This window comes from Capsicum annuum, chromosome 12, assembly GCF_002878395.1.
Source record: "Capsicum annuum cultivar UCD-10X-F1 chromosome 12, UCD10Xv1.1, whole genome shotgun sequence".
Taxonomy (NCBI): Eukaryota; Viridiplantae; Streptophyta; class Magnoliopsida; order Solanales; family Solanaceae; genus Capsicum; species Capsicum annuum.
This window is the reverse complement of record NC_061122.1, coordinates 29905327-29926031: the sequence shown is the minus strand read 5'-3', so window position 1 is coordinate 29926031 and position 20705 is coordinate 29905327. Positions and strand designations below refer to the sequence as shown.

General features: G+C 31.8%; 1 protein-coding gene across 1 annotated transcript; it reads left to right on the top strand.

Annotated features, from left to right (window-relative positions):
* Window positions 1–817, top strand: LOC124889345 (the record flags this gene model as incomplete). Its single annotated transcript, XM_047400904.1, is given in 1 exon segment — window positions 1–817. A coding segment is annotated over 1 exon segment (464 nt), but the record flags the coding sequence as incomplete, so codon positions are not given.
* Window positions 818–20705: the final 19888 nt, after the last annotated feature.

Here is a 20705-nt window from a genome sequence, read left to right as displayed (position 1 = left end):
GTGCTGGCTCCTTCATACTTGTCAAGGCTGAGGTGACTCTTGGGGTTTATGAATGCACTTACGACGCCTTGTCAGTTATACTGGGAGAGCAAAGTAAGTTATATTCGAGCATATTTGCTCATTGTGGTGGCTCTTTCATACTTGTCAAGGCTGAGGTGACTCTTGGGGTTGATGGATGCACTAACGAAGCCTTGTCAGTTATACTGGGAAATCCTTCTCGTACTTTTACCTGTGGGTCAACTGTTGATAAGGCAGGTTTTCTGAAAAAGCATGATGAGGCCTTCTATTTTGGGTTTAGTTTGGATTCTATTTACTTTTCTCATTTGGAGGTGTCATGGGAGTTGTATCAATATATCTTCTTGAAGATAGTGCTAAACCAACTTCAATTTAATTCAAGTGGAAAATCTTTTCATCTTCGCCTTCGCCTCATCTATAACCTGACTATGTTGTGCTTTGAGTTTTGATAACACGTGATTGAAAAGGCATTGCAGTAGTTTTGTCTAATCCAGTTCCCTTTTCTGGTGTTCAGGTAAGCTGTCATCTTTCTTTTAACCAAAAACATAGTTAAACTTCATTCATCAGCAAAATCTCTTCCCCTAAGCTTAAGGTGTTTATATCTCTACATTTCTCCGTGCATTGTTTTTTCTATGTTAAGTGCATCTGACTAATCCTTAGTTTGACATGAGCTACGCGCCTATATTTAGCATCCATAATCCAACTCTTCCATGAGACCCTGGGGAAATACCTTGTAATTGTATCTAAGTTCTGCCTTATCATGCTTCCCAACTCTAGTAATATGTTGTATCAAAGTTTTCTCAAATTGTTGTCCATCTGCTCCGTAACTTGTCCTGTTCCCATGACTTCATTTGATTAGGTAAATCCCCTTGGGAGAACATATTCTATCCCAAGTCCCGTTGACTACAGGATATATGCAGCCAACTTCTACAGTATGCACTATTAACTTGTAAATAATTGAGAGCAATAGTATACCAGAGTGAGGGGTTTGCACTAGTTGTATTTCTGTCTGTGTAGGGTAGTTTTACGCAGACCGCAAAGATATCCCCTGCTAAATAGTAGTAATGACATCTACAAGACTTATAGCAAATAGGATGGATGAGAATGCATCTAGCAACATCAATAGGTGATACTTGTTTCCTAGTATAGGCGTTGGCAAGTTCATAGATTGGTATGATGTTATCTGCTATTTTTCTCCAAAGAATGAAACCAGCTTGATTCATTGCAATCTAGTACCCTGGATATAATAAGCTTACACAGAATAGTGTACAACTCGCAATTTGTCTATATGCTTAAACTATAATTGAATTGCCATTTAGGCAACAAAGTTGTGACAGCACATTAGTGACCTTACATACCAGTTGCAAAGAGTACACTAGTGGCTGGTGAGGCAGCTTTTCTTGTATTGTAAATGAACACCAACTTGGTTTTAACCATCTTTTGAGTAGTGCATTTGAGCTTCTAATTGTTTAATTCTTTTCAATAGGTAGTCTAAACTCTTTCAGTTTAGCCATATATTGTCCATCCTATTAATAGCCAGCTTTAGCACCAGATAGAATTTTACCATGTTCAGCTCACACATTAAGAAACTGTAAAGGAACTTTCGCTTTCCACTGACATCCACTTTTGATAATTTTAAAGTTACAACTCGTGAAAATTATTTTTCAGAAAATATATTAACGAGTAAGATATTTTCTTATTTCCTTGGATCACTTTTAAGTTAGTGAAATTATGGTAATCGTAAGTTGTGTAGCATTGGGTATAGGCAATGTTTCGACAATACATTAATTTCTGATCACTCATATTTTCTTTTGGGGTGAAACATCCAAAAGAGCAAACATTTTTCAACAATTTCATCATGGAAACGATATTTGAAAAATATTTTCATCGATATTAAATATAGAATAGGGGTGTGCATCTGTCAGCTCGGTTCGATTTTACGTGTTATTGGTTCGGTTTTTAATTTTTAAATGTGTAAAACCAATAACCAACCAATAATATATTTTCTTATCGGTTTCGGTTTATCAATTTTTGATCCTTAATGGTTTGGTTTTTGATTTAACCAATAAGAAAATACTTATAAAATAGAAATAGTAACAACTAACATAAAAAAAATGAAATCTTAATTACCATTAAAACCTACGCAATGTATTTTAGTTTACAAGAATCTTCAAGTTTGAACTGAATGTTAGAAAAAAATTGAATCCTAATTGTTGGAAGCTATAAATGCTTCAATCTTTTTATTACGATAATAGCTAAACTTTATATTGTGCCTTTGTTGCCCTGAATAGGTTAATACTTTGTGAATCACTGAATTATGAATTAGTAATGCATATAATTTATATACAACACATATCTCTCTCTATAGAGATAGATAGATAGATAGATAGATAAAGAGAGAGATATTTAAATATATAACATAAATAGGGATAAAATCATAACTTAATGTATTCTTATTGGGTTATCGGTTCAATAAGCTAAAACCGATACCGAACCGTTTACCCAATAAAATTTTTTATAAAACCAATAAAAAATTGTTAACCCAATAACCCAATAGCAATAACCCAATAACATTTTTATCGGTCGGTTCGATTTTTGCACAAACCTAATATAGAATCTATATCTATATAATAGGAGAGGCAAAACTGCCACGTGTCAGCACCACAAAAAAATATTTAAGAAAAAAAAAACAATTTAAAATCCTACTTTAAAAAAAAAAACAGTTAACTTCCCTCACAATTATCTTACAAATTGAAAATTATCTTACTTACAAAAAACTGTTTCGAATAAACTTCCACATTTTATTTTTTCTCAATAAATTAATATGAATTTTCTGAAAAAGAAATAAGAATAAAAACTTAAACTACTATTATTAATTTAAAAAATAATAATATCTACTGCAAATCCAACATATATCTACTGCAAATCCATCTAATATCTAATAACAACGTTTTTAATGTCCCTTCAATATAGCAACTACTACTTTTTAATTGCAACTAAAAAAATCAATATTTATAAGTAAAAAGTTCATTTAAAAAATTATCTAAAATATAGCTATAATTTAAAAAGGTATCCTAGGCTTACAAGTGTAATTACTTGAAAATTCCATTTTTTAAAATAAAAAATAAAAGATTACTGTAAATTCAAAAGAAAAATAAAATGAATATGGGTTATTTAAAAAATAGAAATTAAATTCAATTTTTACCTTTTTAGCACTAAAATTTTTGAATTTTGAATATGTAAAAATTATATATGAATATTTTGAGGAAAAAAAAAAAGACAGAAACGAGAATTAGGAGAATGTGTATATGTGGTGAGACGGCAGTGGATTCAAACCACATTTCAAAACATGGAAAGTGGAAAAATGTTTATGTAATTATCTACTCACCTTAAAAAAACAATTAAGAATTATTGAGAGGTATTTTTGAGCTTTTTCCATTATATTTAAAATGTAGAAGACTTTATACCATTACAATATATTTTAAAAAACTGAATAACCAGCTAAAAATTAAGAGACTATTTATATTTAAATAAATAAAAAACATGAAGGAGAACCAACTTCCTTTAAAATCTCAATTAAAATTTTAAAATTAAAAAAAAAAAAAAAAAAGAACACGAAGGAGAACCAACTTCCCTAAAAATCTCAAGTAGAAAAAAGTTTTAAATTTCAAAAATATAAGCAACTAATCTTACCCCTAAAAATATGTAACTCCATAACCTACATATTTGTAAAAACAAAACTACCTAAACAACCTTTTCTTTTTTCTTTATTTTCTTCTTAATAATAACTGTAACTATAATGCAATATAAAAACTTCTGAAGGCCAAAAACTAAAATATCATGGAAACATACTGCACTATTCATAGAATATAGGACTGCAATCAGGTGAGTTGGTAAACTCAAAATAAGAGGGAGTGTAGTAAAAATTGTGTAATGAATTATCTGCACAATGTTATATCACATAGGATGAACATGTTAAAGAATTCTTTCTTATTTAGAGGCGTCTGAAATATCATATTCTCTGCGAGTTTGAGTTTTGTATTCAATACATTCTGATTGTTGTATTTCATTGCAGAAATTATAGTGGTATCCAAACTAGCTTACGTGCATTTTCAATAAGTATTTATAACTTTTTGTCTTTCTTTCTTTTTTTGTTGCAAGAAGAATGATGATATGATCTTTTCCTTCACTATTTATTTTGTTTTGCATTTCTTTGCCAAATTTCAAATCCTTCAACAACTTGGACTTACAAGTAATTTTAAGAAATCTTATGATTTCATTACTTGCCATACTTTTTTCAAATCTTATGATTTTATAACATAACATTGCACTCATATATCATAGGTTGAAAGAACATCTTAGTCAGGTTATTCGGTACCAATTTGACGTCCAAGGCTTCAAGGTGATGCCTAAAATGCTGATCATTCATCCAACATGTAGAAGTTGAGTATTACAAAATAATATGACCTTTCATGTTTAAGGGCTCCCACCGCCACCATTGTCAACCAATACCCACCACCAACAACCACATCCACCATCGACAACAAATATCGCTAGCAATCACTATTGTCAACTTCTCCTTAAATTCACCGCCACCAGCGCCATCAACAACACCACCATCATCAACCACTACCGGTCAATCTATACTATCGACCAACTCATCTATCACAACTAACACCACCACTAACTACCACTAATACATCACAACCTCCACACATTCTTCGGCTGCCACCACCATTGTTACTAGTAACGTCACCTCTACAACCACTTCAACCACTACCATCGCTATAATTTATCTCTACTAACAACTAGCTCCGTCATCACAACTAATAACATCTCCAACTAGCACCAACACATCGTCAATCATCATGCATTCATTTTTCAACCATCACAATCGACACCTCCAACTACTAACATCAAGCAACATCACATCACAACCACCACCACCACTATCAACCACCATCATCATAACAGTCACCGCAATACCAACCATCACAACTATCACTACCAACAATACTAATCACTAACATCAATCATTGTCACCGCAACTACCATTATAAACCATCTCCACTTTCACTAACAAACATAAATATTTTTTTTTAATTAAATAATAATTTTGTTGTATTAAATTACATACTTTTCCGATTTATAATTATTTTTTTACTTGAATTATATTTTTTATTTTATTATATATACAAATAAAAACTTTTTGCACATTCAGATGTTGGAAAACAAACAGTTTTAATCATTCAGTTTTCAGATCTAGAAACAATATCTTAATCATTCAAGTACATTCAGATTCAGACGTCTAGATCTTAAAAAGAATAAATGCAACCTAAGAAAGGAGAAAAATAGAACATATGAGTGTTGATTATATGAGAAATTTTCTTAAATTTGTTGTTGTCCGGATTTTATAAAATATTTAAGCTCCATATCCCTTGTATTAATTGTTACAATAATTTCATTTAAGAATTTGATCAAATAAAAAAAAACTAAAATTTGGGTCTGAATATCGCGCTTTTCATGCCAACACCTTATAATAAGTAATTAACAATTTATTTTCTAATTAAATTATGCAGTAATTATTATAGCGTAGTTCTTTATAATTTTTTGTTTTCTCCTTGAGGATATATTTTATGCATTTATCAAGCAAAATGTGATTTATCTCTTTATGTTGGGATATACTCAAACAACTTCTATTTCAATACAGTTTAATTCCCCAAAAATCTATTCATTTTTATTTTTAATTTCAAAAATATCAAAAATATAATCACAAATAGGTAATATAATTTACTGTGAAGAGAAATCTAAGTTATATTAATTTTTATCTTACTCCAATTCTTTTAAAGAAATTTTTGCATATAGATTTTTAAAAAATGAATTGAAATCATATGAATTACGTGTTTAGATAATTAATAACTTTCACATATAGAAGTATTAAGGAACTAACAAGAAATTCTAGCACTATATATCTCTTCAATCTTCTTAAATTTCATATAAACTTTGTTATTAAATATACTTCATGTTGAAATACAATTTGAAATTTTGTTAATATAATATGATCCAAGACAATACAGTAATTATTATAATTTATTAAAACTATATTTTTTAAGTTTTCCGCGCAATGCACGAATATGGATACTAGTTTTCTTATATAAGAAAGATGCAATACATAGGAAAGAGAATGACTAGGAAATAGGTTTTAAAAACTTAACTTTATATTAACTTATTAATTCATAAAAAGCAAATAGCTAGACATTAAAATAGAAATTCATAAATTTTAATATTGAATCCGCTTACGTGCACATAGGAAAGAGAATGACTAGGAAATAGGTTTTAAAAACTTAACTTTATATTAACTTATTAATTCATAAAAAGCAAATAGCTAGACATTAAAATAGAAATTCATAAATTTTAATATTGAATCCGCTTACGTGCACTAACCGCCAATATAAAACCTTCCTAGCATATCAAAGGTGCCCAACACATGAAATAAGAAAATTAGAAGTTTTAATACGAAAAGACAAAAAACATGTCAAGTACGTGACATGTACAACTGTCAATATGGGTTGGCCCATCTCATATAGGCTTTGAGTTTGATGGATCAGATTAGACTGATTCATTTAAATGATGGATCAAAAAATACTAAGTTCATGCTATTATTTTGTGGCTGCAGAACTCACGGGCCAGCCCACTTTTTAAAAAATAATTTTTTATAATTTAATTTTACACTGTTAATAAACATAAATATTTATCACACAATAACACATAATACTAATGTTTGTTAATCAAAAGGGAGCCAGAGCTCGAATCACCCAAAATAGGAAGAAAACGAAGAGGTGACACTATTCAATCGGAAACATCATGGTTGAAAGTCGATGACGCGTTGAGGGAGATATAATGAAGAGGAGGCGGCTAGCTGAACTAAGGAAATTAGGAAAGTGAAGAGTACAATGTACTCTTTATGTTTTAGTGATAGATAATTAATTATTTTTTTATTTATTAGATAGGAAAGTAAGAAACTTTCTGGTTTTCATTTTCTTTGTTAATAGAACCGGTCAATGGTCATCATTGGACTTGATTGTTTTTTAACTCTTTTATTATTTTTCAGTATTTTATTTTATTTCTTAAATTATTTATTATTTAACTGACGGGCCGATCTACGGACTAGCCTAACCCACATTCCTCAAGCCTTACGGATCATGAGCTTATCCGAGCCGAACTAAAATACCATATTTTTAAATGAGCTGCAAAAATTAAAGCCACCTTACAAATTACAGGCTGGGTCAGGCTGACCCACCGGGCCTCGGCCCATATTAACGGCTCTAGTGACATGTTAGATTTGAAAAATCATACGTTTCTTTGTTGCTCTATTATGGGTTGAAAAAACATACGCCTTGTATAGACCAATTTTTAACAAAAATGCCAATAATTATTTGTCAATTGTCACATCGGGTCAAAGTAAAATTCTACCTAACAACACCAAGAAAATACGTTCCTATTCCACCAACTTAACCGACATTCTCATTTTATTACTACTCTACCTTCCTTATGAAAAAAAAACATTTTTGAAAAATGTTATAAAATTTACAATTAAAATAAGTGTATGAATCACTAAGACATAAGTTAATTAATTAATTTTTTTGATGTTCAAATTAATTTTTATGCATCTAAATTAAATTTACGGAATACCACCACATTATATACAAACTTTTTTTTGTTAATTGTAAACATTATGTTTGAATAAATGAGTTCGAGGATTACAATTGGAGATTAGTAAATAGATATAGCGGTATTGTCTAGTTTTTTTCATCAGTGGTATGAATATCTTTTCCCCCTACTTTCTTATGCTGCTACTTCTTCTTATTATTATATACTCTCTCCGTTCTAAATTATTCATCTCAAATTAAGATGATATATTAATTAAGAAAAATAATTAATAACATGGCTAGTTTATCATAATAACACTATTAAATAATGTTTACATTTTAATTTAAAGAAAAAGTAATTAATGCAAAGGGTAAAACATAAAAAAGAAAAATTCTCTTCTTGATTAATGAAAAAAGACAAGTAAAATGAAAAATCAAATTAGAAAATTTGGGACAAGTAATTTGAGACGGTGGGAGTATTTTTTGTTTATTTCAGTTATCATACTATTTATTGATGCTATTGATATTCTCTACTGTATAACTCTTTTACTTCTGTACTTGAGATGAATGTCTATAAAAATAATTTCTCGATCTCACAAAATAGAAATAAGATTGTCCACACAACACTCTTCTTATTTAGTTTGTTATATTTTGCTTGAGTCGAAGACTTGTTAAACATAATCTTTCTCAATCACAAAATATAAAAATAAGGTCATCGATCTATACGACATTCTCCTCAAATTTTATTTGTAAAATTTCATTGGACATGTCATTATTGTTATATATATGAAAATAGCTATTTTCAATTTGAATATATGATCAATAATAAAATTATTCTTGCTATAATAAAGAGAAAATGGTCAAAATCCTCCCAACCTTTACCCCAAATTTCAACTACAAATTTATACTTTGCTATGACCCCTCTGAATTATTTTAAAGTGAATTATTACGCCCACGAAATGCTATACCCAGTTTTGGAAGAGACGGTGTAATACACATGCCAATCGTATTTTTAAAGGTGTTTTTTTGTTTAAAATTAATTTTTATTTACTTTCTTCTCCATTTTATTACTTTTCATCATTTTTTCACCATTACTTTTCATCTCTTTTCCTTTTTAAACTTTATTATAGCTACTTCTATGCAAATAATTTTTCGATGACCTTGAAGTGGGAAATAATGAATAATATCGAATTTGAAATTTTCAACGATCTTGAAATTGAAAATAATAAACATCGAATTTGAAATTTTCGACAACCTTGAAGTGGGAACAATGAACAATATCAATTTTTAAATTTTCGATGATCTTAAATCCGGAAACAACGAACAATACCATTTTCAAAATTTTCGACGACCTTGAAGCCGGAAATAATGAACAATATCGAATTTAAAATTTTCGATGACCTTAAAGTCGGAAACAATAGAGAATTTTGGAATTTTCGACGACCTTGAAGTCGGAAATAATGGACAATATCGATTTTGAAATTTCCGACGATCTTGAAGTAGAAAATAATAAACAACATCGAATTTGAAATTTTCGACAACCTTGAAGTGGAAAATAATGAACAATATCAATTTTTAAATTTCCGACGATCTTAAATTCGGAAACAACAAACAATACCAATTTCAAAATTTTCGACGATCTTGAAACCGAAAATAATGAACAATAATATCGAATTAAAAATTTTCGATGACCTTGAAGTTGAAAACGATGAACAATACTCATGCATTTTAAAATTTTTGACGATCTTGAAGTCGGAACCAATTAATTTTGTGCTTGAAATGAGGAAAATAATAAATTAGTGTTGGATGCCATTGATGAGTTTTTGAAGTTTTTTGTTTGTGAGAAAGAAGATGAAGAAGAAGAAACAAAATGAATAAAGAAAAATAATAATTAAAAATGAATAAAGAAAATAAAAAAATATTAAAAATATTTTTTTGATAAATAATTTTCGTTCCAACTCTCTTTAAAGAGAGTAAGTCACACTCTATTACCATGTCATCTTTTAGAGGTGTAATAATTCCACTTTAAAATAGTTCGGGTGAGTTATAGAACCCACACAAAGTATAAGTGTGTAGTTGAAATTTGAGGTAAAGATTGGAGAAATTTTTGACCATTTTCTCTTATAATAAATAAAGGTCTCAATTGATATTTATTCGCTCAAGTTATAATATACAAATAGATAAAATTAACAAAAATATTATTTATATATTTGAGTTCTTTTGATTGTATATATTCATTTTTATATTAAATTTTTATTAACAAAGATTTCAGCTCGCCACTAGCAATAATATAGTGACGATATTGAAAATTTAATAACGAACATGTAAAATTTTTTCTCAATTATATAAAAAGTGTGCAAACATTAAATTTATATACAATACATAACTTTTAATAAAAGATATTTATTATTGATCATCCTTGATCTAAGATGACTGTGCTCATGCAACAACCCCACATGATCATATCAATAGCGATGCAAATTATTTTTTCAAATCTGCCTAACCTAATTGCATGTGGTCAATCAATGGTGACACTACATTATTATGATTAACCTTGTACAAATATAATATAAACATAAAAGTCAATTTCAAACATTACAACAAACTTTATTACACACATCTTACACGTGTCAATTACCAAATCCTGTCCGTCCATATTTTCCAATCAAGCTTAAATAATCGTGTAGTTATATTATTGGTTAATATACATTGCAATGAACACGTAAGAGGCTTCTAATTTTTCTACTTTTTAGAAATAACAATTTGGATTCATTTTGAAGAACTTTCTATAACTGAATATGGAATGTAAATAAATACAGCAGTGACACATGTCCAATATTAGCCGTCATTAATTTCCACGTAGCTTAAAACGTTGGATATTTGGTTTGCCACGTTGCACTTTGTAGTGTTCTAGTTTATTCAAGCCTCATGTTTTTTTAAATAAAAAACTAGGAGTATTATTTATTATTTTTATTTTAAATTACAAGTGACGCCCTCTTAGTTTGTAGAACTTCAAATTTTACCTTCTAGTATGAAAAATTATGCTAATATCCTATATGCTTTCCATTATATATTATATATTGAGTTGATATCATGCGCTTCACTTCGAAAATATTTTTTTTTTCTTTTGGATCGAATTATCCATCTCATTCCACATAAAATCAAATCTCAAATACAACTCAACTCATAACTATTTTCTACTTCACTATCAAGCTTGAAATTAAACTATGTTTATTTATACAAGTGCTTTATAAACTTTGTTCTTCATCCTCAGTCTTTATTGACAGTTTTTTTACCATACTTGAATTCTATTTTATTAAGTTTATTTTGTCAAGCCTTTAAATTGTTTTACCTAGTCTTTAGGTGTTAACTCCTAACTTGTAGGACAGAATAACTAGCAACTATATATTTAAGAAGTAGGTTAACCTAAATTTTGGTTTTTTTTTTTTTTTTTAATGTTTTCAAACTACATATAGGCAGCATTATTTCGATGAATAAGACGACATATATAGTGGAATCAAACCTCTTTGTGTTTTGCGTTTCTCAATTTCTCTATTTTATCTAACATTTGGTATTCGAGCCTTGGCCTTAAGTGGACAGAAAACTTTTGCAGTAATTTTTTCTAAACATTTATAATTTTCTTGCTAGTATCAGAGAACTTCGTTCAACTTTTCATCCCTCGATTTGATGGTCATTATGACCATTGGTGTATGTTGATGGAAAACTTTCTGAAATCAAAAGAATACTGACAAGTAGTTTCAGAAAGTATACAACAATTGAAAGCTGGTGCAGTAAAAGCTTGGAAGGTAAAAATAGAAGGAGCGAAATTGAAAGATTTAAAAACCAAAATTATTTATTTCGGGCTATTGATCATTCAATCTTTGAGACACTTCTTCGCAAAGATACCTCCAAACATATATGAGATTCAATGAGAAGAAAGTATCAAGGTTCTGCCAAGACTAAAAGGCAATAACTTTAGACACTTAACACTGAATTTGAGACATTAAAAATAAATTTTGAAAAATTAATTATAAATTACTTCTCAAAATTAATGATCATTGTCAACAGAATGAGGTTATACGGTGATAAGTCAGAGGACGTGGTTATTATAGAGAAGATCTTAAGATCACTAACACCAAAATTTAACTTTGTTGTATGTGCCATAGAGGAATCACACGATATTGATAAGCTATCACTGGATAGACTGCAAAGTTCGTTGTTAGTTCATGAGAAAAAGTTGATCCAACAAGAACAAGAAGAATAATCTCTTTAGGTCTCAAATCCAGCAAGTAACCATAACAAGACGAAAACGAAGGGATGCAATGCTCACACAAATATCAGTGGCCAACGAAAGAAAAGAAATCAAAAAAAATATTTTCAAACCAATCACGAAGGAGGAGCAGAAAGTAAGGCACATATTGAATGCTATAGATGTTATAAATTTGGTAATTACAAATTTGAATGCAAAACATATATGTCACAAAGAGAGGTGACTCGTCCAATTTTATGGAACAAGGGAAGGAAGAGATATCACAATTACTGATAATAAAGAAGGAGATTATATGAAATAACTGGTACTTAGACATAGGATGTAACAATCATATGACTGGTGTCAAGAATGCTTTGTCAATCTTGGATGAAACTTTTAGAGTCAAGTTGAGATTTGAAGACGACTCAAAACTTTTAGTGATGAGAAAAAGTCAGGTTAAGGTACAGACAAAAGAAAATGAAATACGTATAATTTTTTATGTACTTTATATGTCATGTTTGAAGACTAATTTTCTCAGCATTAGACAGCTACAAGAGGAAGATTATGAATTGAATATAAAGGATGAAAAATGCAGAATTCAAGATGCTAAGCTTGGATTATTTGAACAGGTAAATATAACTACCAATAAAATATTTCCACTTAACTTTAACCATATTGAGCAGTCATGTTTAAAAACTCAATTGAATGAGGCAGCTAGGTTATGGAATTTTCGATATGGCCACCTAAATTTTGAAGGACTTACAATCCCTCAACAAAGAAACATGGTTACTGGTCTTTCAAAGTTTCATAAACCTTTTAGCTTTTGCAAAGGTTGGGTTATCGTGATACGAGTATGATCGTGATTGTGGATCAATACGTAAAGAACTCGTGCTTGGGCGACTAGCCAACTAATGGAACATGATTTGGAGTGTTGGCTCATTAAGGGCATTTTAGTCATTTTGTAATAAGTTGTAACCTAGGCTATAAATAGAACATATTAGGTCATTTTCTTATAACTTAGATGATATTTTGAGAGCTCTTTGAGAGTGTTCATACAAGTGTGGAATCACTTGTGTGGGTTGCTTGTTTTGAAACGTTAGTTGCTTGGGGATTCCGTTCCCTTGAGGTCACCGTAAGAAGTTGATGTTATTTATATGAATTCTTGGGTCTTAGTGTTCAGTATACACTTTGGTTCTTAGTGTTTGTGTATTGTGTGTCAAGTTATCTATCATTCTATCTTATTATTGTTGTTGTGTTCATTCTCGATTTTGGGTGTCCAAACCCGAGCCCTTGTTGTGTCATTTTTGTTCTTGTTATTGTGTTGTAATATTAGTTTGTGGCTCGCTGATTATAGGTGTTGAACTCCTTAGAATCTTGTTGTTATCGTGCTTGTATTGTTATTGTGTAGTGAATCCGAGAGGGTTCACCAAAAGGGATCCTTGGTTCTTCAAATCATGGACTATTTTGGTGTGTGTTAGTGTCTTCCTTGTCGATCTTGTATCATTTGGTATCAAAGCATGACTTAATTTTATTTTCACAAGATCAATCTTGGGCTAGCTAGCTTAAAAATACAAAAAAAAAGGAAAGTGTAGAAGTTGTTATTGTTCTTGGCCGAGACATGTTTCTTTGTTGCTAGATCTTGTAGTCTTTTGTTTGTTTAGATTATTTCTAGTGTTGGTTTCTTTCTCACCAACACTAAAGTGTCTAGATATAATGGTTTGAGCTTATGTTGATGTAAATTGGAAGTTGGTTGTGTGTTGATATTATTGATCTTGGTCGTGTGTTGCAATTGTTGTGAACTTGGAGGTAAATGTTGGCGGTGTTCTTGAGAAATTGTTATTGAGATCTTGTTGTTCTTCACATCTTGACATCTCTTAATCAATATAAAGTATAACATAGATCCAAAAAAGGTGTAAGATAAAGTTGGAAAGTTATTGATGAAGAGACTTGAACACATCACTTCAAAGACTTATCAACCACTTTTTCATAATTCAAGGACCTTGTTTTGTGGTAATAGTAAAGTCAAGTCTCACTTTTTGAGTTGAAATTTGAAAAAGTTTTTAAGACTTGAATTTTTCCACCAAAAGACAAACTCATCCATTCCAAATTGTATCAAGACAAAAGCTTCAAATTGGTGATTAAAAAAAAATTGTGTGGGACCGCGACCAATTATGTGGCTTTCACGTCATCACATTTTACTGTTCACGCAACATAAGTAAGCTCAATTATTTTTATTTCTTAGTTTCTAATCTTTGTTTCTTAGTTACATTTTGTTGATTCTATTGCTAATTAACAAACTAGTAATTGTCTACTAGGTTGTAAATTAATTTTGGGTCCATTTATTCGTTTCTATGTTTCTTTGTGTGCTTTTATCTTTTTGAAAACTCGTTGTAGCCTTTTGATTCAAGTACGTACAAATTTATTTTGAGTCGTTGCACAAAAAAATCCATTCCGACCTTAAGCCGCAAGTGGAACCAAGTAACTTCATTGGAGTAAAAATGGTGTACCAACACTTATGACACCAATTGAGTGATACTTGAAAAAGTGTGAGCTTGAGAGTTAGTGAGGGTGATTTTTGATAACCTTAACTTGTTATTGTTTGTGTTTTGTTTAGTATTTCTTATTAGGTACGATGACTTCGGGTGAAGGTAGTCCAAAAGCCTCGAGAGAGAGGTAATCATGGATGCTTTGTTGGCGGCCATAATGAGCTTGAAACATGATCTTAGTGATCGAATGAAGAGGATAGAGGGAAGGATGGACGGGATGGAGGGTTTCTTTTCAAGGAGAATGGATACATTGGAAGTTCGTTTAGATTCCAACCATTTAAGTCCGAAACACTACCACGCCTCGACTAGTGGACATGCTACCACCCTGGATACATTTCCCCAATTGCTCAATACACCTAGACCAACCCATGAACCCATCCACCAAGTCCCTACTTATCCAAAAAATCAAAGTCAAGTCCATCAAAAAGCTTTCCAAATCTGAGACCCCCTTGATATGCCGAGAGCACCACTAAACCAAAATCAACCAATCCAAATTAATGATGTGAAAGATGAGGGTCTTTATGGAGGTGAGAAGTTAGATGAAGCAACTCTCTTTGTGGAATTTGTGCACAATAGAAGAAAAACTTATGGCGGGGGACATAGAGGTCGAGGGGGAAGAGTTGGATCGGCTCCTCATAGTAGGGGCAACTTGGGACACCGACCACATGTTCAAGAAGGTCTAGTGTACCAAGGAGGAAATGTGGGCAGAGACATGGGCCTAAATTCCATTAAGATCACTCTTCCTTCTTTCAAAGGGACTGGTGATCCATCTCTCTATCTTGATTGGGAGTTACAATGTAATCGAATTTTCCAACTCAACGAGTTAACTTCCCAAAATAAAGTCGCACATGTCATTGCTCAATTTGAAGGTTATGCATCTACTTGGTGGGAGACAAAACAGTTACAATGGGCAAGGAATATCAATCTTGACCTTCCGAATTGGGATGAATTGAAAACTCTTATGAGGGAGAGATATGTCATGGAAAGGTACAAACAAGAGCAACTAACAAAGCTCTACAACTTGAGGCAAAGATATGGAAGTGTGGAGGAGTATTATGATGAGTTTCAAAACTTGATCCTACGTCTTGACATAGTCGAAGCTCCAAATCATTGCCTAGCTTGGTTCAAGGGTGGCTTGTGCTATAAAGTTGTTTCTCAATTAGTTGTCCACAAGTTTGATTGAATTGTGGACCTTATAGAAGCGACCATTGAAGTTGAAAGGAACAATCATGCTAAGAAGACCTTCGGGTGGGATAAGTCCTACAAGCCCTTAGAGAAGAATCCATTTGATAAAACAATCTAAAGGTATCCACGACTTGAAGGAACCCCTCAAGAGGGTGATGTATATGATGGTGAACTCGAGAGGGTGGTGGAAGAAGGAGAAGTTAATATTCCTTGTGGATTGATGAGAAGAACACCTCATGATGATGCTTGGCCCGAAGAAGGTGAAGTCTTGATTCTACTTTGACCTCTTGATGATGAAGAACCCGAGAGTACACTATGGTCCTTGCTCCAAGGAAGTACACTTTTCTTTTTGTCTTGTTTCTTGTCACGCTTAAGTGGATAGACAAGTATTTTTCTTGGTGCTTAGAAGGGTATCTTATTCCCTAAGTTCCCACGGCATGTGTAGAATGTACACTCGTGGTTTGATATTTTTTTGTTGATCATGCTAACTTTAACCCTCATGTCATGAGGAATATGTGTTCTTTTATCTCCTTTATTATTTTGAAGATTCGTATTTGAGGTTAAATTATTTTTCAAGAAGGGGAGGATGATATGAGTACGATCGTGATTGTGGATCAATACGTAAAGAACTTGTGCTCGGGTAACTGGCCAACTAATGGAACAAGCTTTGGAGTGTTGGCTCATTAAGGGCATTTTAGTCATTTTGTAATAATTTGTAACCTAGGCTATAAATAGAACATATTAGGTCATTTTCTCATAACTTAGATGATATTTTGAGAGCTCTTTGAGAGTGTTCATACAAGTGTGGAATCACTTGTGTTGATTGCTTGTTTTGAAACGTTGGTTGCTTGGGAATTCTATTCCCTTGAGGTCACCGTAAGAACTTGATGTTATTTGTATGAATTATTGGGTCTTAGTGTTCAATATACACTTTGGTTCTTAGTGTTTGTGCATTGTGTGTTAAGTTATCTATCATTCTATCTTATTATTGTTGTTGTGTTCATTCTCAATTTTGGGTGTTCAAATTCGAGACCTTGTTGTGTCATTTTTGTTCTTGTTATTGTGTTGTAATCTTAGTTTGTGGCTCGCTGATTATAGGTGTTGAACACCTTAGAATCTTGTTGTTATCGTGTTTGTATTGTTATTGTGTAGTGAATCCGAGAGGGGTCACCAAAAGGAGTCCTGATTCTTCAAATCATGGACTGTTTTGGTGTGTGTTAGTGTATTCTTTGTCGATCTTGTATCACATCGAGAATCGAGAAGCAGCATAGAGAGTCTTTTCCAAGAGGTATAACTCAAAGAGCAAGTGAGGTACTAGTAATTCTTTACTTTGATATTTATGGATCTATAAATGTAATTTCAAACAAAGTGTTTTGCAAATTTTATTGATTACAGTAAAAAAATTTAAGTTTATTTTCTTGGAGAAAAGTCAAGGGTCTTTGAAGCATTCAAAAAGTTTAAAGTAGTAGCAGAAAAGTCAATTTAGATATTGTGTACGGATAGAGATGGTGATATGAGTCACATGGATTTTCAAAGTTTTGAGTGTCGTATGACATTAAAAGATAGAAGACTGTGGATACACTCCACAATAAAATAGAGTAAGCGAGAGAAAGAACCGAACAATTATGAATATGGTAAGGAGTATATTGGTTAAAAGCAAAGTACCAAAAAAGTTTTAAACAGGAGTTCTACTTTCATTTGCGAGGCATAACACCAGAAGAAACTTGAAATGGAAGAAGACCCGATATAAGTCATTTTAAAATTTTTGATTATGTTTGTTATGCACGTGTATCAGATCAGAAGCGAAACAAATTAGATGACAAAAGAGAAAAATGTGTATTTCTTGAAATAAAAAATTGTTCAAAAGCTTATAAATTGTATAATCCCATCGAATATAAGATTATCGTTAGCAAGGATGTGATTTTCTCTAAAGAAGTGTTTTGATAGTGGAACGGAAAAGAAGTTAAGCAACATAAGTCAATAATATTTTATGATGAAGAACAAAAGAATAGTGGAATACATCAGCATGATCCAAAACAGTTACAAAAGGTTGAATATTCACATCAAAGTTCAAATACTTCTGGGGCTCAAAGAGAACAAACACAGAGAAAGAGACCAGCTTAAAGAGTGATTTTCAGGTAATTAGAACTGGCAACATAAGTATTTTTTGTTTACTTGCAAAATGTGAATCAGTTAGCTTCGATGAAGCAGTCAAGCAACCAAAATGATAGAAAGCAATGGAAGAAGATATCTTTCATTAAGAAGAACAACACCTGAGAACTTATAACATTACCAGAAGGTTAAAAAAAGCATGAGTGTAAAATGGGTGTTTAAAATAAAATTTAAAGAAAATAAAAATATAGACAAATACAAAGCTAGACTCGTCGCAAAATGATACAAGCAAGAATATTGTGTTGATTATGTTGAAATGTTTGAACCTATTACAAAACATAATACAATCAGTGTGATTTTGGGATTGATGTGTCAAATGAATGAACAATGTATCAGATAGATGTAAAATCAGCATTTTTACATGAAAACCTAGAAGAAGAAGTATATGTTAATCAATTTTTCGGCCATATCAGGATTGATGAAAAACACAAAGTGTATAGATTGAAGAAGACATTATATGAATTGAAACAAGTGTCAAGAGCTTGGTACAGTCACATCGATGTTTATTTCATGGAGAAAGATTTTCAGAGATGTTCATATGAGCAGACTCTTTACATCATGTACAATAAAGGTAATATTCTCATTGTCTGTTTAATGTTAATGACTTAATTTTTACTGAAAATAATAAGGCTATGTTTAAATAATTTAAGGAATTCATAATGAAGGAGTTTGATATGGCTAATTTAGAATGCATTACTTCCTCGGATTAGTGATTGTCCAGTCTCGTGATGGATATTTTGTTTTTCAAGAAAAATATGCGCAAGATTTGTTGCTCAAGTTTTCGATGGAGAAGTGCTAGGCGATTTTTACATCAGTTGATCCTAGCTTAAAGTTAGATAAGGATCCAGAAGGCCAACTTGTAGATAGAACCTACTACAAGCAACTAGTAGAGAGTTTTTGATGTATCTCACAAAACTCGACTAGACATAATGTATGTTGTCAGCCTTATAAGCAGGTACATGGACAATTCTAAGCAATCTCATCTACTAATTTCTAAGCGCATTCTTAGGTATTTGCAAGGCACAATCAGTTGTAGTTTGTTGTATAAAAAGGAAGGAAGTTCACTGTTGATTTTGGGGTTATGGATAGTGACTGTGCGGGAGATCGAGGTGATATGATAAGTACTAGCTGTTTCCTATTTGTGCTGGGATCAAATGTCATTTAATGATCATCTAAGAAGTAGCTCATTGTAACTTTATCCATCACAGTAGTAGAGTTTTTTGCTGGAACAGCATGTGCCAGTCAAACCTTCTGTCTTAGGAAACTGCTTGAGGAAGTTCACTACAGGCAAACTTATGCTGCTACCATATACTAAAACAATAGCTTAGCCATTAAATTGTTCAAAAATCCGGGTTTTATGGGAAAAGCAAGCACATAGATGTAAGGTATCATTTTTTAAGAGACCTTACAAATAATGTGCAATTGAGTTGCATTACTATAGAAGTCAAGATCAAGTAGCAGATATCTTCACAAAGGCTTTGAAGAAGGAAAGATTTTTGAAGTTCAGAAGAATACTGGGTATTTACTCATCTGAAGAAGTTGAAGTGTTGCAAACTGTGTTAGAAATATCATTTTAAGGGAGGGTTTGCTAGTATTTTTTACTATACTTGAACTCTATTTTACCAAGTTTATCTTGTCTAGCCTTTAGATTGTTTTTTCTAGCCTTTAGGTAGTTAACTCTTAACTTGTAGGAGAGAATAACTAGCAACTATTTAGGAAGTAGGTTATCCTAAATTTTGATCTGTTTGTTATGTTTTCAGACTATATATAGACAATTTTATTTTGATGAATAAGACAACATATTGAAATCAAACCTCTTTATGTTCTGCGTTTCTCTATTTCTCTTTCTCTCTATTTTATTTAATAGTCTTTACATGTCCTCTTCTTCTTTAAAATCTTTAAAATTCTGATTTTTCCTTCCTCCATCACCTGTTTTAACAAGCACTTTTGTTGTGGTATTTCAACATTTTATGGGGCATCATTTCTCACTCTCCAGTTGTTCTTCGAAATGAATTTAACCTTAAAAGATTTTTTGTTAGTAGAAAGTGCTTCTCCAAATTAATTCTACGTAGTACAAACTTGAATTAGTTGAATTTGGATATCACATATTCATTGAGAAATCAAAGGAAGAAAACCACAAAAGATATTTTCTCAATTAAAAATATCAATGTTTAATTAAATATATCCAAATTTGTGCTCAAATTTTAATTATTTGACTTTTCAAAAGTGAAAATGCCACAAAAATTGAGATAGAGTATTTTTTTGGCAAAATAGTTCAGTGGATTCCTGTACTATGTCGATTTTGTAAGTTGGACACTTCTACTTACATGTTTGTCATCTGGACCCCTAAACCCACTAAAAGCAACATTTTGCATCCTTTAATCGTTGACTTTGCCTATGTGGCATCGAAAGGACTAACTAGGACTCGGCGCATGTAGGCACGCACCGAAGGTGCAAGTGGGGGTTAATTTTGGTCAATTTTATATTAAAATAATTTAAAAAATAAAAAATATATTAAAATTAAAAAAAATTAAAAATAACCTTTTTTTCCCTCTATCATTTTTAATTTAAAAATATTTTTTAAAATTTAAAAATAAAAATAAAAAACCCTCCTTCCCCAACCCCCCTCCGTCCAACCACAACCCCACCCCACCTCTTAGCCCCCCTCCCCCAACCCCCCTCCTTCGTTCAGCCACCCCCACCCCACCCCTTCACCTCCATCCAGCCACCCTCTCCCGTCCAGCCGTCCCCACCCCACTCTTCACCCAGTCCCTTCGTCCCCCGTCCAGCCATTGCATCACCATTAACGTCCTCCACCCCTATAGCTCTCTTCGTCCCCCCACCCCACAGTCATGGCTGTCATAGCTATCACCATCACTAAGTAAATAT